The sequence below is a fragment of the Jaculus jaculus genome, chromosome 12, assembly GCF_020740685.1.
Source record: "Jaculus jaculus isolate mJacJac1 chromosome 12, mJacJac1.mat.Y.cur, whole genome shotgun sequence".
Taxonomy (NCBI): Eukaryota; Metazoa; Chordata; class Mammalia; order Rodentia; family Dipodidae; genus Jaculus; species Jaculus jaculus.
This window is the reverse complement of record NC_059113.1, coordinates 4924864-4937588: the sequence shown is the minus strand read 5'-3', so window position 1 is coordinate 4937588 and position 12725 is coordinate 4924864. Positions and strand designations below refer to the sequence as shown.

At 47.4% G+C, this 12725-nt stretch overlaps 1 protein-coding gene across 1 annotated transcript; it reads right to left on the bottom strand.

Moving 5' to 3' along the window:
• Nucleotides 1–1349: 1349 nt before the first annotated feature.
• Lox (lysyl oxidase) lies at nt 1350–9997 on the bottom strand. Its single transcript, XM_045130945.1, has 6 exons — nt 9070–9997; nt 8825–8933; nt 7153–7290; nt 5032–5188; nt 1807–1902; nt 1350–1469 (listed from the first exon to the last, which is right to left on the bottom strand). The coding sequence occupies exons 1-6, from the start codon at nt 9665–9667 to the stop codon at nt 1350–1352; spliced, it is 1218 nt and encodes a 405-aa protein (XP_044986880.1). The 5' UTR covers nt 9668–9997.
• Nucleotides 9998–12725: the final 2728 nt, after the last annotated feature.

Sequence of the window (12725 nt, the reverse complement as noted above, 5' to 3'; positions counted from 1 at the left end):
AGACATATTTTTGCAAATTCACTCCTGCCATGTAGCAGCCTATGACCTTGGCTCCTCCCAACATGCTGTTCCTCATCTGTGTTTTTGTAGTCCTTGACCCTCAATGCCAGATTCAAATGCTGCCTGAAGTCACTCCTGAGTCTGAGATTTTTGAGGAAATCCCTCCTTCCTCCAGAAGTAAAGCCCAAGACAAGCTGATTCTCCTTAAGGTGAGAGTTTTTCCCTCAATTCAGATTTTGCACTTCTTGATTTCCTCCTCTTTGTATGATCTCATTTTTCAAATTTTTATTTATTTATTTGAGAGCAACACAGAGGGAAAGAGAGAGAATGGGCACATCACGGCCTCCAGCCATTGCAAATGAGTTCCGGATGCATGTGCCCCTTGTGCACCTGGCTTATGTGGGTTCTGGGGAATCGAGCTTCGAACTGGGATCCTTAGGCTTATGGGCAAGCGCTTAACCACTAAAGCCATCTCTCCAGCCCCTGATCTCGTATTTATTATGAGTAACTCACTATGGTAACTTTACTTCATATGATCAGTGGTATTTGTTAGAAATCCATCTCAATCACACTTGCTGTTTTGTTGCAGCCAGTGATGACTGGTAAGTTTAAAATTTTTTTTTTTTTAATTTATTTGAGAGCAACAGACACAGAGAGAAAGACAGATAGAGGGAGAGAGAGAGAATGGGCGCACCAGGGCTTCCAGCCTCTGCAAACGAACTCCAGACGCGTGCGCCCCCTTGTGCATCTGGCTAACGTGACCGGTAAGTTTTAAGTAAGCAACCCTGCACACAGCCAGAATCTCAATTTTATTTGTTGTAAGTATTTGAAAGTATCTAACTCAATGGACTATATTTGTTAAAGAGAAGGAACATCCTGTGTGACAAAAGCCACCTTTTGGTTCTGCTCCCAGTGGGAATCTTTGCCCACGCGTGGCGGAAGTCCTCTGGCTCCCGTGTACTGTCAGTTTCTCTCCTGGAGCGTCTCACTATCACACCTCTGTCACATCCACGGGTTTCTCTCCCGTCTCTTCAAGGGTAAGTTTCTTGAGAAACCGGGCAATTTACAAATGAGCTGTTAAGTGGGAGTCTGTAAGGTGGCCAGTCGCTACCTGGCCATGGGCATATGGTGAGGGGTAAGCAAACCCCGTTGGATTCTAAATCTGAGCTAGCTATCAAAGGGTGGGGTAAGAGACAAATACTAAAAAAAGGGTTAGCTCACGTTATATGAAAAGGCAGATTCTGTACTTAATTTGTTACCTTTCGTTTACTTACAAGGAAGCTGCCATGGCAGAAACACGTGTCCTTTATAGAGCCAGGTGATAAATTAAAACGCCTTCTAAATCATACTTACGGAGAAATTGTGCAGCCTGAGGCATAGGCGTGATGTCCTGTGTAGCGAATGTCACAGCGCACAACGTTGTTAGTATAGTCTGATTCAGGGACCAGATAGCTGGGGTTTACACTGACCTAGGTATCAAAGACAAGATGTGTGAAGAAGATTTCATCTTTGTTATAACTGATTCTTTTCTATTTCTGTAGAACTGCTGTTATGAAGAAATTGTTAATAAGAGATTCTGTGACATCAGACAGGGAAAGGGCTTAAGTTAAAAGTGGCTAAACACTGGAGATAGCATAAAAGGAAACTGTGTAATTTCCTCTGAGTTCTCTGAAATCAAAAAATCATATACATGCATTATTTAGAAATTGTTCTACAGAATGTGCTTGCAAGACCATGATTATTTTGATATTTGAATACAGAGAAAGGAAGCATATTGATTTGTCTACATATTCCCCAAGTCCTTACCTTCAGAATGTAGTTTCCAGGTTGTACATCTGTTATGTCAATCCACTGGCAGTCTATATCAGCTGCATAGGTATCGTAACAACCAGGACTTAATCCCTAAAATCAGCCAAATTAAAAAAAAAATTATGTGACAGGGTATGGTCAGACTATAGTTCAGAAAATAATATAATTTTCAAATTAAATTTTACATTAGTAAAATTAGCTTTCACCAAATTTCTAGATTACCAAATCAGGAATAATGGCCACTTAGTAATTAACTTAGCTTAAATGTCTGGTCAGTGAATCTCTCTCTAATTCCCTTCTTCTGCTTTGAATTTCCATGATATTTTGTCCTTCATACAATTTCTAACTATCATATTATTATTGTTGTTGTTGTTATTATTGCTTTCTTGAGGTAGGGTTTTGCCTTAGCCCAGGCTGACCTGGAATGCACTATGTAGTCTGAGGCTGGCCTTGGACTCACGTGATCCTCCTACCTCTATCTCCCAAGTGCTGAGATTAAAGGCGTGCACCACCACACCCAGATAACTGTCATATTTTTATTTTAACAGCAACCCAAAGTTGATTAAAAAGAAGATGCTGCCATCATTGTAGCCCCACAGGGTCGTGTAATTTCAGCAGCACTCAGGTCTCTCTGTCACCACCTCGGCATGTTTGGTGACGCTGTCTGGCTGTAGCTGGATTTGGGAAGAGTGAAGGGAAAACTGTGCTGTCCTGCTGCACATGGGGGAACACAGGCCAAACTCAAAAGTACCTGAGTCACACTGGTGAGTGACATATTAGACCTTCTTTTCTGGAGGGGGGTTGAGGTAGGGTCTCACTATAGCCCAGGCTGACCTGGAATTCACTATGTAGTCTCAGTGTGGCCTTGAACTCATGATGATCCTCCTACCTCTGCCTCCTGAGTGCTGGGACTAAAGGTGTGTGTCACCACACCTGGCTTTAAAGTTTGTAAAAGAACTAAAAAATGCTCACATTATTCTCATGGACTTCATGTAGCAAGTACCACATGATCACTGCTGGGATCCCCACTTTGACCCATATGTCATTTAACAATGAACATAAGAGAGAACTGTGGTTGGACGAACCCAATCTGGTTCTGACACATTATACACACTCAGCATTCACTGCTGCTGTTACCACTGCTACAACACCAGACTGCAAAGGGGCCACTGAATTAGACTCCTGTTGAAGACAGGTATAAATAATGCTACCTTATGGCTGAATAAACATGCTTTTAAAATGCTGAAGGTGAGCTGGAGAGATGGCTTAGTGGTTAAGAAACTTGCCTGCAAAGCCAAAGGACCTAGGTTTGATTCCCCAGTATCCATGTAAAGCCAGATGCACAAAGTGGCACATGAGTGTGGGGTTTGTTTGCAGTGGATGGAGGCCCTGGAACACCCATTTTCTCTTTCTACCTGCCTCTACCTCCTCTCAAATAAATAAATAAAAATTGAAGTTACTAAGGCCACTAAGCAGGTAGACATTTTATGTTTTTAAAGTCAAAATATAAAAACAAAGTAAAATTTTTCTGAGTAAGAATAATATAATCTCATACTGTATAAATTAGCTATTTGGCTTTAGCAAAACACAACTCTTTGCTACATTAAGTTAATGAGCATATTGTGACTACTTTTAGTTTTGTATAAATTTTATATATGTAACTTTGTATTCATAGAACACAAGAAGTTATATGTGTATATGTGACAGAGATAGAGAGATGGTGACAGGGAAAGATAGCTTTCTTATCTCTCCTCGTAGTCCTTAGTCTTCAGGCCTAAAGACATCCCTGAATTAGAATAAAAGTAACATAAGTCAACATTAGAGGTTTGTGAGAGTTGATTTCCTCTATTTTATTTTTACTTATTAGAGAGAGAGAGGGAAAGGACATGCCAGGGCCTGTAGCCATTGCTAATGAACTCCAGATGCATGTACTACCACCGTGTGCGTCTGGCTTATGTGGGTCCTGGGTCCTTAGGCTTCAAAGGCAAGCGCCTTAAGTGCTAAGCCTTGATACCCTTTAAATGAAGTCAATGTTCAAGAGATATTGGTTTAATGAAAGAAAAAAAACCCTCAAACACAAACATTCCTTAACATGCAGATGATGATTAAAAGACAAGCTACCATACAAAATAAGGTGGGGTCACTCCAATGAGTCAGGGAACAAGAGCAGTTAGACTGCATACAACCTGCACTCAGATACTCCAGCTCAAAGTGAGGTGCCCAGTGTGCACCTCTCTGAGAGGGGAGCATAAACTCCAGGTCCCCGTCGAGGTCACTGACAGGGAAATCCCTTCACAGACACATGCCAAATATGTGGTAGGTTACACCTCCCTTAGCTTAAAGCATAGTTGTGCCCCCTACATTAAATGGAACTCTTTCTCTTTCCAGTTGCTTTGATGGCAAACCCAGAGAAAAGAAATGATGGCAATGCTCAGGACACTGAAATGCTTCCTGCCACAGCCCTAGAATTTACTGCCCAAGATGCCAGCTGCTGATCCCTTCCTGCCCTGCACTGTGTACATTCACTGACCCTTTGCCAAGGTCTGGGCCGGAGTAAAATTATAATGTCCTTTTACAAATTAGGGTTTTGGGTGGAAATGCTGACATGGATTTTAACTGACACACATTTTCCAACTCCAAGACATACAAACCTCTTAGCTCAGCACAATTTAAAAAAATCGTCCAGAGGACATCTGACATTAATCACACTGCAAGCTTAAATGTGTATGTGTGGAAAAAGGAACGTTATCTCTCTGATCTTATTTGCATTATTCAAAGAAGTACGTTTTAGAAAACTCATTCCCACTCCTTTGGCTAACACCAACCACTATTCCATTTTAAGCATAATAGGTGGGAAAATGGAATGTTTTTACAGGTGAGAAAACAGATGTGTATTATTAACAGTTATTGCCAGTTAGATTTAGAAGGACTGCAGATGTATGCATTCACACTGACTCTAGGGAGTAAGCTGGTTTTCAGTGTGGGACCTGACAGGCAGTGCCACTGACCTTCTGCTGGAGGGGGCGGGGCTACGCGCACCGCTGGGGACATTTTACAAGTGGTTGAATCAAGTCATCATTTGCTGTTTCCCAGTTCTCTTCCATTCTGACAAGATAACCTTCCCAGAAACCACTGAGTAAAAGTGAGAGTTGTGAGGAAGAAAAGAGATGACTTTGTTCTCTCTGAAGCTTCCGAGTTCCCCGTGTCAGGGAGCCAGCCTACCTGTGTGTGTGCGGTGCACGCAAACCGCCTGTGGTAGCCGTAGTCACAGGACGTGTCCTCTAGGCAGAAACTTGCTTTGTGGCCTTCAGCCACTCTCCTCTGTGTGTTGGCATCAAGCAGGTCATAGTGGCTGAATTCATCCATGCTGTGATAATGTCTAAGGTCCCACACAACAACGACATGATGATCAGTTACATATGGAGAAAGTGGTAAGTATATTAAGTGCTTTTCTTGTTGCCTCACAAATTAAATCGGAAGTCAAATTGATCTTCCTTAAGAGATATACCCGCTAGATGTTTTCAAGATGAATAGGAGTGTATCAGAGCCGTAAGCTTTTAACGTTGCTGCTGGAAAGTGACAGTTTGAGCATTCTGCTTTTCTTCTGCACCCTGTTTTATCCTTGAATGCGAAACACAGGGCATCTGTGCTTCAGTGAAACTCACTGTGTGCTCTCTGAGGGATTTCTCTTGGCTACCACTGCTGAGGTATTCAGTCCTCTGGAGAGGCAAGGTACGCTGGAAGGACTTATGTTAGATTTAAACAATGTAATTGTACAATATTTAAAATCTCTTTGAAAATGGAAAGGGAAAACAATGGCATGCTTTATTTACCACTACTATTTAAATAGCTATAATTTAGAAATTAAATAGTTCTTTTTCTGTGTACATGTGATGTCTATGCATGCACGTGGACACGTGTGCAGGTGCACTTGTGTGTACAAACATGTGGAGGCCGGAGGATGATGGCTTTTCACTTCACTTGCTGAGGCACAGTGCCTCAGCAGAACCAGAGCTGGCCAATCCAGCTGGTGCAGTCAGGCTGCCCCGAGGACTCCCTGTTTCTATCTCCTAAGTGCTGGGATGACGGGCAGGCTGCCACAACCACCCCACATTTACAGGGGTGTGGGACGTCTGAACTCGAGTCCTCACGCCTGCAAGCAAGAGCTTTCACACTAAGCCATCTCCTCGGCCCCTAGAAGTCAGGTATTTCTGTCTTTAATCTGAAAGTTAGGTAGCCCTTGCCTACTTTTGTTTCATTAAGAAAAGATTCCCGGGCTGGAGAGATGGCGTAGCGGTTAAGCGCTTGCCTGTGATGCCTAAGGACCCCGGTTCGAGGCTCGGTTCCCCAGGTCCCACGTTAGCCAGATGTACAAGGGGGCGCACGCGTCTGGAGTTCGTTTGCAGAGGCAGGAAACCCTGGTGTGCCCATTCTCTCTCCCTCCCTCTATCTGTCTTTCTCTCTGTGTCTGTCGCTCTCAAATCAATAAATAAAAAATTAAAAAAAAAAAAAGATTCCCTTGTCATATGAGGGGAACAAACCAAAACAAAATAAAATGAGAAGGCTTGAATTTCTGAAACTCTAAGGCCACACATCAGGATAGCCTGGCAATGTCACCTGGGCATGTTAACCAAGGCAAATGATGGTGTTAGCACATATAATTTAAAATTAAAGACTAAATTTGCAGAGGCTCAAGCAACCACTCTGGGGTTGGCAAGGCCTTTTAAATGATGGAAGTGCGGCTGGAGAGATGGTTTAGTGGTTAAGGCGTTTGCCTGCAAAGCCAAAGGATCCTGGTTTGATTTTCCAGCGCCCATGTAAGCCAGATGCACAATGGGGCACATGCATCTGGAGTTCGTTTGCAGTGGCTGGAGGCCCTGGCGTGCCCATTCTTTCTCTCTGTCTCTTTACTTCTTTCTCTATGTCTCTCAAATAAATAAATAAAATATATTTTTAAAAAGATGGTAGTGTATCAGCTCATGAAGTGCACTGTGCATTTTTGTGAGGGTCTCTGTATCTTTTAGATGCAACTTAATGCTCACTCCAGGCAGTCTATGCTGCAATAGGACTTCCAGGAATCCTAACTGCATTGTGTCAGAGTAAATTCTGTTGAAGTCCCTTGTGTCCTCCGAACAGATTTAATGAGCCATGGCTTCCCACTCTAAAGATAATGGGATCTAGTGGTTGAGGGATTAACTTCAAGATAGACTCCTTAGATGAGGTCAAATTGCACAGTGAAAATTCTAAATGTAAATTCTTACCCTTTGGCAAGAAATAAGCCTCATGTGTCAACTGAAAATGGTGAAAAAGCAAATTAGAATTACTGGAGACCCATCCACTTACTGGTGACAACTGTGCCACTCCCAGGAGTATCTTGGGCGGCTGGGTAAGAAGTCAGATGTTCCTTGGTTTTTCACTCTTTGGGGAAACCTCAGCAGCACCCTGTGATCATAATCTCTGACGTCTGCCCTATATGCGGAGCTGGATTTTGAAAGAAAAATGAAAGAAAAACCATGATCATTAGATTCACCAAATATTAGCTAGAAAGAAATGTCACCATTCTTCTGTGGTGACACCCCCAGCCTCTCAGTTCAAAGCCAGGGCTGAATCCCAGGCTCTGTGGGATCGTCAGAACACAAGCCTGTCTGGTGAGTGAGTAACAACCATCAAAACCCACACAGCTTAAAACTGAGGCCCACACTGCAGGTTCATATTCAAGAAACTTTGGATCTAAAGTCAACTCAAGGGCTGGCAAGAAGGCACTTGTCTGCAAAGCCCAAGGACCCTGGCTTGATTCCCCAGTACCCACGCAAAGCCAGATGCACAAGGAGGCGCGTGCATCTGGGGTTCACTTGCTGTGGCTGGAGGCGTTAGCCTGCCTGACCTCTCTGTCTCTTTCCCTCTTAAATAAATAAATAAATAAATAAAATCAATTCAACTTTGACCATATGAATGAGTGAAATTGAAATTACCACGAAGTAATCCACAGGTACTTTTTAAGAACTTGAACTTAACCAAATATTTCTTAGATACTTGACTAAGAAGCAAAGTGGGGAAATTCTCTAGTAGAACATACCCAGATTTAGATACACAGCTTCGTTCGTCCCTATCTTCAGAGGACATTGCTGTCATAATACAGGAAGTTCAGTGGTGTGCGAGATGACTAAGGAATGAAAATGAACTTGGATTTCTTCCCTTGGCCTGACAATTATAAACGGACCAACGTGAAGAAATGTGCGGACACCACCACAGTGCTGCCATTAACATATTTTATGTAGCTACACATTCAAACACGGCCTCACTGCCCATGTTGACATGTGTGGGGATTACCAGAACGCCTTTTGCGCGCAGCAAACCCAGGGAATCCCAATTCCAGAATAGCAATTGTATTTGAGGACGAATGGGAAAACAAAACTTGCTCACGGTCTTACTCTGGCTGAAGTAACAGCCAAACAACCTAGTCGGTCATGGTCGGAGACCAAAGCGGAAAACAGTCTTTACCAGTTGGGGTGGGGGTGGGGCGCCACAGCGGCACCGCCAACCCCCATCTTTTAAAAGTTGGTAAGTTCTTTCATTACCATATTTCTTTTTTCTTTCTTTTTTTTTTTTTTTCCGAGGTAGGGTCTGGCTCTAGCTCAGGCTGACCTGGAATTCACTATGGAGTCTCAGGGTGGCCTCGAACTCACGGCGATCCTCCTACCTCTGCCTCCCGAGTGCTGGGATTAAAGACGTGCGCCACCACGCCCGGCTTCATTACAGTCTTTCTGCACTGCCGTACAGTTGTTTTATAGGAAATAACTGGAAATCGCCGGACCCAACATTTACGTAAGATTTTCGGGGAAAGACCGGCGAGACTCGGTCTCGGTGGAAAGGCTTCGCCGCACCTCCCCGCTGTGCGCGCCGACCTGACACGGAGCCCCCGGAGCGGGCGCAAACCTCGCTCTCCGGGCAGGTCCGCCCGCCGGGGCGCACGTCCCCCCCGTCCCCCGCGCGCCCGGCCGCGGCCGCCGCCTACCTGGCCAGGCAGTTCTCCTCGGCGGCGCAGCGCAGGTTGTACATGGACATCTTCTGCACGTACGTGGACGCCTGGATGTAGTAGGGGTCCGGCACCAGGTCCGGGAGCCCTGCGAGCGCGGGGGTGGCGTCTGGACATCCGGGCACCCCGCCCCGCCCCCCAGGGCGCCCCGGGACGGCGGCGGGGGGCGCGGGGCGCGGCGGCGGCGGCGGGGGTCGCCCGCAGGGGGCGCCCGGGCTGCTTACCGTACTGGAAGTAGCCGGTGCCGTAGCCGGGCCGGTACCGGCTCCCGGGCCGCGGCCGCTCGTACGTGTCGTAGTAGTTGTAGTACGGGTTGTCGTCGGAGTACTTGTACGGGTTGTAGGGGTCGTCGCCCACCATGCGGTCGGCCAGCCCCGGCGGCGGCGGCGGCGGCGGGGCGGCTCCTCCCCGCGTCCGGGGCCCCGTCGCCGCCGCCGCCGCCGCCGTCCTGTTCCCGGCCCCGCGGGCGCCCGCCGCCGAGGAGCCGGCCGGGAGCCAGGGCCGGGCGCGGCCGGGCGCCGTGCGGTTGTCGCGGAGCAGCAGCACGGGCGAGCGCGGCCGCGGGGCCGGGGCGCGGGCTCGGGGCGCGCCCGGGGCGGTGGCGCTCGGGTCCCGTCGGCGCTGCGGCTGGTACTGCGCGCCCAGGCTCAGCAGGCTGAACACCTGCCCGTTGTTCTCCCACTGGATTGTCTGGCGCCAGGCACCAGGGGCCGCGGGCGGCTCGCGCGGGGACGGCGGCGGGCCCGACGGCGGCGGGGCGCCGCGCACCAGGCGGCAGAGCTGCAGCGGCCCCAGCAGGAGCACCGTCCAGGCGAAGCGCATGGCGCCCTCGGGGAGGGGAGCCCGGGGGACCCTCCGAAGGACGTTATCACGTGAGGGAGGACGATGCTGCCCACGGCGAGGAGGGCGAAGCGCGGGGTCCGGGCCCCCTCCGGGCGTGCCCGGTAGACCCTCCCTCCAGCCCCGGGCGGCTGCTGGGACGTGGCACCGGCTCTCCTCCTCCTCCTCCTTCTGCCCCAGGCCCCCGGCGCTGGAAGGCGGCGCGCGGCGATCGATCCCCGAGAGCCGGCAGTGTCTGGAGGGAAGGAAGGAGGAGAGATTTTTAAACTTTCTGGCACGTTTGCAAAGTTACACAAGCCGTTCTGGCCCGGCTGCCCCTCCGCTATTTGTTCACGTAATGCGATTGGAAACGTGCGAGCGGACAGCTCCGCGCCGCCCTCCCGCCCGCCCCGCGGCCGCCCCGCCCCCGCCCCCCGCCCCAGACACGTTGCACAGGGACCTCGCAGGGAAAGGACAGAACGGGAACGCACATCCTGAGCCACACTGCACTTAATCTGGGGCGAACATGCAGGAATTTCAAAAGACTCAGACAGGCGAAGGCAGCCAGGCCATGGGCCCAAGCCAAAATATGCAAGGAGAAAAATGCTATTAGGTCACCGGCCCTGGAAGGGCGGGAAGTCCGGAGGTGGGGAGGGCGATGGGGGCGAAGGCGTGTGTGGTGGAGGGAGACTGAGTAACGCTTCTCCGTAAAGGAGTTAACCGGACAAATTTCCCAACGCACGCTCACTCGCTTTTATGGGAAGCAAAATAAACCCCAGACTATCAAATTTTGTTTTTCTGACTGTAGGTAATATGAGAAGTGGGTTACAAATCTGTTTCCTACAGTGAATAGTTTAATACCCCAAAGTGACATTTTTCAGGAAACAAAGCTTGCGAACTCCAAAGGGATGAATAAACCTGCTTCTTTCTCAAAACAGTGGCCTGATATGTACTTTGAGTGAAAAGGAAGAATTCTTTCATCTCCACTGTGCACCAGAGAGAACGAGTCCAAGACAGCAATCGGAAGGCATCTTCAAGTAGACATTTTATCTGACTTGCTGCAAACAAGTTAAAGAAAATTTAACTTTGGATTAAAAAATTTTAGATCACCATTGTTAAATATGGAAATCTATAAAATATTTCGTGATGTTTGATTCATCTTCCCATCAAACATAGGTATTGCAAAAGAAAGTCTTTGATTCAGAACTTGGTAAAAAGAAGGGAGTAGGTGTGGTCACAAGAAGGAGGACGTAGACTATGTGGCTGGAAAGAGATGCTTAACGGACCAACAGTTATTCTCATCCCGCTCAAGGTCTGGACAGCCGGGGGAGGACTTCAAAGAAAAATTGCTAAGTGGTTCAGTTTAAAACTGCTACTTTAAAACCAGATTTTAGTATCCTTTTTATTGCCTTCCTTTGGCATGCTTTAACACACACCTGTCAGTCTGTCTTCCCATAACTGATCACTCCACTTGGTGGTGTGAGGGATGTTTGCCAGGTTGACTGCTTTGTATCCATTTTCCCTTCCTTTCTGCTCTTGGGGGAAACTTCCCCACCCCAGTAGCATGGTCAGACTGACCGAGCATTCCTGAGACTTCCCGTCTTCAAGTAGTAGTCATATGGTCCTATTTTGGGTAATCAAACTGCCTTCCTAAAATTTGAATCGTAACGGGAAGACATGGTCAAGAGTGTTTCTTCTCTCACTCCTGGAGAAAGCGAACATTTGGTCCATCTGTTCAGAAGTCCTTGAGCCACCTAAGAATCCTGATTGCCTTCCAAGGGGTCGGGGCTGCATATTTCAGCCAATCAAACCGCACCACCCAGAGTCAAGTTAGATTTTCCTTGTCCGTGCACACATAGGCTTTATTGTGGGGATAGGATGTGGAAGCCTGCCTGAAGGTTGGCAAATCTATTACTTATATGAAGATCCAAATTCATGTGCAGGGCTGGAGAGATGGTTTAGCCATTAAGGCAGTTGCCTGCAAAGCCAAAGGACACAGGTTCAATTCCCCAGGACCCACGTAAGCCAGATGCACAACGTGGCACATGTGTGTGGAGCTCGTTTGCAGTGGCACACCCATAACCCCCACCCCCCGCCTCTTTCACTCTCTTTCTTAAATAAATAAAATTCATGTGCCGATTCATCCACAGTAAGTCAACAATTCAAAGACCTCCCTGGTTGTCATTCTACAGACTTGCTACAGGGCTTAAAATTAAGTTACTCAGTTTCTCCAAATCTACTAAGGGAGATGGGGTAAAAAATGGGAAAAAAAGGTGTATGTAATTTGGATGGACAGATGAAACTATAATGAGAAGCAGGAAGGAATAGGGTATAATTATCTCTCATCTGAAAAAGGCTCTGTATCTGCCCAATGGACAGCTTCTGCAGAAGAGAAAGGCCGGGGCTACCATTACTTGACCACAGGTTTCTGAGGAAGACCTCTGCTGTGGAGGTCATACATTAGAGCAAGAGAACAAAGCAACCTCTAGTAGGTGGGTAGAAAGTTTATGCTGGATCTCAGACAAAATGTGCTTCTGTCCCATACTGGAGCAGAGGAGGGGCTGGGAGGCTTCATAGGTATGTGCCTTAACCACTAACTGCTAAGCCCTCTCTCCAGCCATGAATAAAATATTAACACAAACATTTTTTTAAAAAAGGGCTGGGACTGGAGAGAGGACTTAGCATTTAAGGTGCTTGTCTGCGAAGCCTAAAGACCCATGTTCGACTCTCCAGATCCCACATTAGCCAGACGCCCAAAGGTGAGGCAAGTGCAAGATTGCACATGCCCACTAGGTGGCACAAGTGTCTGGAGTTCAATTTCAGTGGCTGAGGTCCTGGCATGCCAATTCTCTCTTTTTCCCTGTCTCTATCTTTCTAAAATAGGAAATAAGGTAAAATAAAAAGGGCTGAAAGGATGGCTTAGCAGTTAAGATACTTGCCTGTGAAGCCTAAGGACCCAGGTTTGATTCCCCAGGACCCATGGTACCCAGCTGCACAAAGTGGCTCATGAATCTAGAGTTTGATTTTAGTGGTTTGAGGCCTTGGTGTGCCCATTCTCTCT

Bases quoted from the DNA above. Each gene is read 5' to 3' on its own strand.
- Lox (XM_045130945.1), bottom strand. From the start codon at position 9,667: ATGCGCTTCGCCTGGACGGTGCTCCTGCTGGGGCCGCTGCAGCTCTGC. The intron at 1,903-5,031 runs GTAGGCTGGCTC...GGCTGATTTTAG, and splicing joins CGTGCACCGCACACACACAG to GGATTAAGTCCTGGTTGTTA. The intron at 1,470-1,806 runs GTAAGGACTTGG...TTTGATACCTAG, and splicing joins CTGGAAACTACATTCTGAAG to GTCAGTGTAAACCCCAGCTA.